This window comes from Hipposideros armiger, unplaced genomic scaffold (assembly GCF_001890085.2).
Source record: "Hipposideros armiger isolate ML-2016 unplaced genomic scaffold, ASM189008v1 scaffold_395, whole genome shotgun sequence".
NCBI classification, from domain to species: Eukaryota; Metazoa; Chordata; class Mammalia; order Chiroptera; family Hipposideridae; genus Hipposideros; species Hipposideros armiger.
In genome coordinates, this window is record NW_017731745.1 from 199,588 (window position 1) to 208,860 (window position 9,273).

A 9,273-nucleotide genomic window follows, 5' to 3' on the forward strand; every position below is an offset into this window, starting at 1 on the left:
GCTCGCAGGCATGGCTCTGTGAAGAGCTAGGGAATAATCAGAGATCTTTGCTGAAATGTTCACCAGTTTCATAGGTTCTCTGCCCTTCCAAATTTTTTTCTAATGAACAGGGATTATTCCCCAGCCCCCACCTTCAGAATGGGTCACCATGAATGCTTTATTGTGCACCCTCTGCATCCACACCCCACACCACCACCTGTCTCAGTGGGGAGCAGGACAGGGAGAGCGAGGGGCACCAAGGGCAGAGGACCCTGGTCTGAGAAATGAGATGATTATTCCCATTCTCTTGCCACAAGTAGAAGAGAAACAAAATATTTAGTAAGCGCCAGAAAAGTCAGTTACATAATAGTTAACGTCCAGAATAACATGCTAAGATTTGCTTTGAGCCCTACGTTCACTGAGTTTAGAGATTCTAGAGTTCATTTTCAGTCTTCCTAATGAATTAAAGCCAGAATTTCAGATAGATCTCTGAAGAAGGGAAGAACTATATTGCTGGTATTATTGATAATGGAATGCCAGGCACATGTAAAGCAATTTCAACTTTTGAAAGCGCTTTCTCTCCTGCTATGTCACTTGATTCCTGTCCCCATATGACAAGTGAGAAAAACTGGATCCCAAAGAGGTAAAATGACTACATTAAAGACTCAGAGCTTGTTTAGCAACAGAACCCCAGCTCCTATCTGCTTGGCCTCAGGCTATTTCTACTCAACAAGGCAAGAAAACATAACAAGACCAGGCTGAAAGGTTTATCTCTTAATCTTAGATTGAAGAGATGAGGCAGCAGATGCCAGAGGGTGGAGAAGATCAGCAGTTCTACCCACACAGACCACAGACCTTGCCAAAGCTGCCTTTGCCCAACACTTTGATGAAGTTGAACTCATCCAGGCCCAAGCGCTTGGCCTGGCCTTGCCGGACTTCACCGTTCTCGCCGGGGCTCGCCAGCTGGCCATCTGTGGATGCTGTGGCCCTGTGTTCCTCCCCTCGGTTGTCAAATGACAAGGCCTTCCGGATATTGTTTTCAAGTTCTTTTAATTCTAGGGCCAAGGGGGACAAGACATTGCAGTAAGTACACACCTCCCAAGCCCTTCCCATGAGGACGCAATGCTCAGAATCCCCCTCACCCCCCGCCCCCAAGCTCATAACCTTCTTTTTGGTTCTTCCTAGCAACAGAGTCAGTGTTGCATCCCTTTATGTACCTTCATTTGCTCTACACGCGTTCGTTGGCACCTAACGTACAGGAGGACCTAGGTGTGCAAAGAGGATGACGACCCAATCCCCATCAACTAACTCCTTCCTATTACACTGGGGCCTGGCCACCTGTCTGGAAGCCCTCTTTGGCTAGTAGTCTCTTCCATTATTCTTGGTGAGAGCAAGAATCTCAGCCTTCTTTGGAACCTTGCAGAGTTCCAAAGGCAAGGNTACACATCAGCCACTCCGTCTGGCAATATCCAAATGGATCTTGCCAAAACCCGTGGTGCTTTCTAGTGAATTCTTTTGTAAACATTTTGTAAAAGGAGTTAGTTAGCTTCTATAAGGTGAACAATCACATCTAAATTTATTTATTTTTTTAAGGTCAGATTTTATTTTCAAGTTTTCTTCTACTGGACCTACTTATACTTCTTATTTAAGTTCATTTCCAATTTACCGGATCAAGAAATACTTCCCATATCTCTAATCAACTCTCCCAAAGGAACAAAAGTGTATTTGACTACAGAAGCATTTCAACTTTAATGGCAACATGTTTCATTTGGTTGTGTGTTTTTAATGTTAGCATCGGTGAATCTGGAAAATCTTCTTAAATTAGGGCTTGATAAAGGTTGATTTAAGCTATTATCTGAACAACAAAATGGGCATGGGTTGGATAAACGATGGAAGAAACACTGAGAACAAAGATCACTTTCTCCACTACTCCCATCCTTGAACTTGTACTGTACTGTATCTTCCATGGACCTTTTAGAGGATGAAGGAAGGCCACAAACCCCATTGCCACCATGTAACTATCAGTCAGTCAAGCCCAAATTGAGTCTTAGAACTAGGGCTAAATAATGAGTTTAGTTCCCTAGCAACCTGCACACAAGTGATCCCAATAAAATGGATTACATACCGCTGAGGAATCTCAACTGAAGATCATATTGACACAACTTAGAAGTTAATTTGTACCTCCTGCCCTTCTACAGGGGTCGACTAAGAACATTCTTTTTGCCTCCTGGCATTCTCCCTGGAATGGCATGGTCAAAATAAAATGCTCTGGTGGGGTCAAAAGTGGTTGTTTCAACGTCCTATTGCCTTGGCAAAAAAGTTCTCATAACACGAAGAAGAGGGTCTGTTTTTCCTTCTATTACTTTCCCAATACAATTCAGATTGCCTAAAATACTACCCCTAAAGAGTTATTCCAGGGTGCCTTGGGTAACAGACATAAGTAGTCTGGTGACCCCACTATAAATCAACCAAATGCCATTTTATTTACACTTTGGTCTGTTGGGAGTTCATCAATCCCCAGAAGCTGACTCTTCCCTGGGAATTCAGACAAAATGAAGTCTCCAGAAGCCACCTCCAGAAGTCCCCTCATCCATGGTTTCACTTTCCGTGATTTCAGCTACCCACGGTCAACCATGGCTTGAAAATATTAAATGAAAAATTCCAGAAATAAACAACTTATGAGTTTTAAATTGTGCACTATTCTGAGCAGCATGATGCAATCTTACGCCTTCCTCCTCCATCCTGGGCGGGATGTGAATCATCCCTTGTCCAGAGTATCCATGCTGTAGATGCTACCTGCCCATTATTCACTTAGTGGTCACCTGGGTAATCAGCTTGACTGTCACAGAACCCCAGTGCTGTGTTCAAGTAACTCTCACAGCGGCCTACTGTTATGTCACAATGCCTACGTCATTTACCTCGCTTTATCTCATCATGTTGGTGTTATATCATCTCACATCATCACAAGAAGAGTGAACACAATACAGTAAGATATTTTGAGAGAGGAGAGCCCACACTCACATAACTTTTATTATGGTATATTNATATATATGATGTTAGAGGGGTAACAGATTGGGGAGGGGAGTTATCACTTTGTAAGGGGGTGAAATGTCTATTACATTGTTTTGTACACCTGAAAAAAAAAAAAAAAAAAAAAAGATAAAGAATCTTGAAAGGAGCCAGAGAGAATTAACATCATACCTATCATACCTATAGAGGAGCAAAGACAAAAATTACATCTGCCTTCTCTTCAGAAACCATGCAAACAAGGAGAAAGTGGAGTAAAATATTTAAAAGTGTTGAGACAAAAACACCAACACAGAATACATTAATAATTATCTTTCAAAAGTGAAGGAGAAATAAAGGCTTTCTCAGACAAAAATTGAGGGAATTTGTTGCCAACAGACCTGCCTTGCAAGAAATATTTAAAAAAAAAAAGGGTCTTCAGAGAGAAGAAAAATTATGTAGGTCATACACTCAGACCTACAGACCTACATAAAGGAAGAGTATCAAAGAAGGAATGTGACATTAGAATAAAAACTTTTATTTTTCTTATTCTTAAATTCTTATTCTTAATTGATCTAACAGATAACAATTACTCAAAATAATAGCAACAATGTATTTGATTATGTATGCTTATATATATAGAATCACATATATAAATATATATGTTTATGTATAAGTGAAATGAATGACAGTAATGATACAAGGAATGGGAGGAAGGAATTGGGATTATTTTGTTATTATAAGGTAGTTATACTACCCATGAAGCATTAGAGTATTATTTGAAAGTGGACTGGATTGGTTATAAATGTATATTGCAAACTCTAGGATAACCATTAAAATAAGTAAAAAAGTAATAATAATAATTGCTAAGAAAAGAGAAAATGGAATCACATAAAATGTTAAATTAAAACCACAAAAGGCAAAAAGAGTGGAAGACAAAAATAGGGATAATGAACAAGGGCATCAAATTGAAAACACTGGCAAAAATGATAGTTATGAATCTAACTATATCAATCATCACTTTAAGCATCATTGGTCTAAACCAACCAATTAAAAGAGATTTTCACAGTGGATCAAAAAATAAAACCCAACTATATGTCATCTACAAGAAATGAACTTGTAATATTTGACACATATAGATTAAAATTAAAGACATAGAGAAAGATATGCCATGCTAACACTAATAACAACAAAAAAGAGTAGCTATATTAATTTCAGACAGAGCAGACTTCAGAGCAGGGAAAGTTATCAGGGATAACAAAGGTCATTACATAAGGATAAAGGGACCAGTTCTCAAATCCTTCATGTGTATGCACCTAACAAAGGAGCATCAAAATATGTGAAACAAAAAGAAAACTGCAAGGAGAATGATGAATCTATTATTATGATTGGAGACTTCAATATCCCTCTGTCAGAAATGAACAGATCCAGAAGGCAGAAAAATCAGTAAAGACATAATTAAAATAAACAGCACCACCAATCAACTGGATATAATTGATTACTATATCTATTGACTACTTCATCCAACAACAGCAGAAAACACATTCTTCTCCAGCTCATATGGAACATTTACCAAGATAGACCATATTATGAGCCATAAAACACACCTTAACAAATATAAAAGAAATCACGTAGGGTCTGCTCTCAGATCACAGGGGAATTAGAGATCAATAACAGAAAGATAGGTAGAAAGTCCTGAAATGCTTGTAAATTAAATTACACACTGCTAAATAACATGAGTCAAAGAAGAAATCTCAATAGACATTTAAAAATATTTTGAATTGACTAAAAATAAAAATACAACTATAATTAGCAGGATACAGCAAAAGCATCTGCAAAAACTCACACAAGAAATAGACAGTGTGAAAGTCCTATATCTATTAAAAAAACTGAATTGATAATTAATAACCTTACAAAGTACATAGCACTAGGCCCAGATAGGTTCACTGGTGAATTCTACTGAACATTTAAAGAAGTATATTAATTCTCTACAATACCTTCTGGAAGATGGAAGCAGAGGGAGGATTTCCTAACTTTTTATGGCCAGTATTACCCTAATACCAAAACCAACAAAGACATTACAAGAAAAGACAACTACCGGCCAGCTTCTCTTATGAACATAAATGTAAANTAGAGCTCATTAATGTGTGTCTCCAACATTGTCACCACAAGGTGTTTGCATAACCCACCTCTTCAGTGGGGCCCTAGAATTCTTGGGTGCTGTCACTCTGCCTGCAGTTTCAATGCTCTGGGTCAATAACTTAAGTCCTGTGTCCGCCAACTGGATTTATAGAGTTAAGAAGAGCTACCAGAAGCACAGAATATCAGTCACCCAGGAAAAGCGGTTTTTTTTCTGCAACCCTTTCAAAACAGCTTTGTTTATTGGAAAGGTAGAAAGGAAGCAATTTAAGAAGATGGAAATAATTCACACCTTCCCATTCAAGGGAAAAGGTTCTTCTGAGCCTTTTTCTGAGTAGGGGTGAGGAGGCATGTGCAGCTTCTAAAATGAGAAGGGAAACAGAGCCCTTCAGAAGACATTTTAGGGCAAAATTTAGGCAAAATATTTAGGAGTCAAGATTGCAGAGGCACCCCAGAGTTACATTTGCTTTTCTGGTAAAAGGTTGAGAATGCCTGATATTGGGCAGTGAGGGCCGCTGCCCACCCCACCTCCGCCAGGGTTTCTTGCCCAGCTAACTTGGTTCTACTTTTCTCATAACTTACTTTTTCAAAGACCTCTTCAATTTTCTAGGCTAGGAGCCAAGGATAAGAAGGGCCTTCAAACAAAATGCTGTAAATGCCTTTAGCTCTGTTTACATCTGTGGGCCCTGACGTACCAAAACAACATTTTAGCAAATGGATCTCTTCCTACTGACATTCAGAATGTCACATGGACGGAGATAGGGCTTTGGTCTCAAAAAACAAAACAAAACAAAAAACCGGCCCAGATGTTTCATGTCATGGGGCATTAACAATATTCCTCGGGCAGCTGAATGTCGGCACTATCACAAATCTTCTTGGCTTGTTCCCTAGGAAAGAATGTGGTTCCAGCTCTTCGTCCATTTATCCTCATTACAGTGATACCAGGAGCAAAGTTCAAACACTGACATTGTTTTCATGCCAGTTCTGGAAGAGATAAGTCTATTTCCTTGTCTCGAGCTGCCCAGCTTCTTCTAGAGGGAATTCCACAGCCTTCATCTCAAAGTTGATGTTCCCCTGAGAAACATAACACTTGAGACTTGCTTTGTTTTTTCCCCCACTTCTGGAACTAAAGGAGGCTTTAATGTTACCAGCCTGGCCTCCTGTTTTTTCCGCACATGGTGTTTTGAGAGCAGTGTCTCAAGCTCGGCAATCTTATAACCTCATTCCAGGGCACTCTCTGGAAGCCAGCACAGAGATGCTGGCCCACAAAAACTCCAGAAAACCACCAAATGGCCAGTTACCTTTTTCCTCCTCTGGCCACTGTTGGTGATTTTGTCTGGAGTGACACCGAGGTCAGCCAGCACTTTGGCAATTCCTCTGGCGTCCACGCCACAGTTGGGAGCCACGTTGGTCTCACAGCGTCGGTGTACATTCATCTTGCAGACTGTTGAGAGACACAGAGAAGAAACGTCACAATGTTTAAGGCCAAAAAGAGTACCTTATTTTTTCTGATTGTAAACATAATACTTGTTCATTTGATAGAATTTGGAAAACGCAGAAAAACTAAAGAGCAAACTAAAAATCATCCATCATCCCATTACACAGAACTAAAACCATCCATTAAACCACCATACCCAGATAACCACTGTTTATTGATTAAATGTTATACTTCGATTTCTTTTTAGGGAACAGAACATTGACTATAGAAAAACTTAATTGGTTTATATGAAGAAAGTTCACTTGGATTGTGAACCCAAATGGGTCACATGTATACAGTCCACATTCTGCTAATATGCGGGAATATTACCCAGAGAAGAATGCCCTACGCGCGCCTGGCAGGATACTCATCTGTAACTGAGGAGATTGAATGAGGCGACCTCCAAGGCACCTTTCAAATCTAAAATCCAATTTCAAAAAAACAAAGGCGATGCTTGAATGTCTTCGTTTTGCCCACCTCACTTAATTGCCCTTGGTGGAGGACATCAAAGGAGAAAACAAACTATTCTGGTTTCCAGTCCAGCGTGTAAAGAGCTTAGAAGTAGCTCTGTTCTAACAAGTAAAAAGCTGAACTGAAGAATCAACAACTCTTCTTGGGTTTATCAGAGAAGTAAGGCCCCAGGGCAAATTGCTGCCCCCAAACTAGGAGAGACAGACAAGTGACCACAGTGAATCACAACTTATTGGAGCAGAAATTCCCCAGCAGAAAACTCTGTGGGAACCACTGTGGAGTCAGAAAATCTGAACTGAAATTGGCAAATTGCTGGAGTCTCAGAGTGGACAAGTCTGACGTCAAAAATTCTAGGCAGACCCAGTCATAGGGGCCTCCACACTTTTGTGAGTTTTACTTCCAGGAGTTCGACCAGGTTCTCATAGTGAATATTAGAGAAAAATTCCCTTATTCTTCTGGCAGAGGGAGGAAAAAAGGAACTATTTTTAAACACCGGACCACTCTGTTCTTAACAAGGCCTGACATCAGGAGAACCTATTCTACAGAACCTAAACTATCATAGTTTTAGCAGCTATTAACCAACCTGGGGGAAGAAAACTACCCAAAGCCAGCCTGCTCTAGCCTTCCAGAAGGGAAATATCCAACTTCAGCCCACTCTAGTCATCCTGTCCCATCTAAGAGGGGAGGAAAACCTGAATTTACAAAGCTCATAGTTCAGAGGCACAGACTCACTGCCAAGATGGATCTAAACATAAGACGATAGAACGCTTACCCTCTCTCACACTTAACCACCACATTGCAAAAGGCTTATTTACTGCAGTTCCTTTTACATAGTACATGATGTCTGGCTACCAAGAAAAAAATGACAAGGCATACTAAAAGGCAAAAACCACAGTTTGAAGAGATAGGGCAAGCATCAGAACCAGAACCTGACATGGCACGGATGCTGGAATGATCAGACCAGGAATNCATCTGTTAAGTAATTATTCATATGTTCACACATATCTGTCATACTTGCAATTATAGGATAGCAAATATAGTACAGAATTTTTAACTGAACATTATTTCATAAGCATTTTTCTACAGTCTCCACCATTATCATGGTTTTCTACACAGATCAAGTAAATATATTACAATTTATTTAACCATTTACCTCCTATTAGATACTTGGGTTGCATGTAATTAAGTATTACATAAATTGCATTGAGTAGTTTTGTACATATAGTTTTTTTCTGTCTTTTAGGTCATATCCTTAAGATAGAAAGTGTTAGAAGTAAATTATCGGTTAAATATTTGGCACATTCCTGATTTTCAAAAAAGATGTACACTATATCTGCCACTAGCAATGGAGAAGTGTTTTATTTTCATGGCAATTTACCAACGTTGGGTGCTTTCACTTCAAAAAGTTGTTTTGCCCATGTAATGGGTGTGAACTGTTACCTCAATGCTGTTTTAACTTGCACGGAAACTTTTTAAATATTTGTTTTCAAATTACATTTCTTTTTGTGTGAACTATTTGTCAGTTTCCTCTGTCTAGTCATCTACAGTTTTATAATATTATTTTCTTACATATTTGTATGAGCTTGGTATATAAAGATACTGTCTACTTTCTGCAAAGGTTTTTCTAAACCTGCTTTCTGATTTTCTGTCATTTTTTCCTGTTAAAGAGGATCATTTATCATTATGTAGTCAAATCTGTCCTTGTTTATCTTTATGATTTCTGCTATAGCTTTAAAGCTGGGAATGTCATTCCTTCTCCAGAGAGCACATCTATACTTCTATCTCTTAAAGTTTTCCTATCATTTGATATTTTTGTGCTCATTTCTCTATGGTTGTGACATGTCTTTCTCCCATTAAATAACTAACTCCTAAGTCCAGTTTCAGTGTAAGCTGCTAGAACAAAAAAGCAGTAACTCAGGAGCTCAATAAGGGAATTAAGGGTATTAACCTGAAGACCTTTTGTTGCCCACATATAATGCAAACTCTTTAAAACTGATTCACTTTGGCTATGATTTTTCCTAAGAAACAATCTAAATGCTCCAGAGTCATCCAAGTTCTTATCTGTATATGGAAACCTGGACACTCTGAGCCTGCTCGTGTCCTTTGAATCTTGCTCACAATGAAACCTGCTCACATCCCTGAGTTATGCCTGCCAGAGGACTGGGGTCTGCTTCTTACTTAGCCAGTCTCTAAAGAATGTG

General features: G+C 39.2%; 1 protein-coding gene across 1 annotated transcript in view; it reads right to left on the reverse strand.

Moving 5' to 3' along the window:
* The window catches only part of PRKCE (protein kinase C epsilon), a 499,056-nt gene that overhangs the window by 151,065 nt on the left and 338,718 nt on the right, over positions 1-9,273 (reverse strand). Inside the window, exons 7-10 of the mRNA XM_019663544.1 lie at positions 6,419-6,568; positions 5,417-5,448; positions 5,175-5,189; positions 828-1,074 (exon numbers count right to left, since the gene is read on the reverse strand). Of these exons, the coding sequence (XP_019519089.1) occupies positions 828-1,074; positions 5,175-5,189; positions 5,417-5,448; positions 6,419-6,568 (444 nt within the window). The remainder of the gene's footprint in view (positions 1-827; positions 1,075-5,174; positions 5,190-5,416; positions 5,449-6,418; positions 6,569-9,273) is intronic.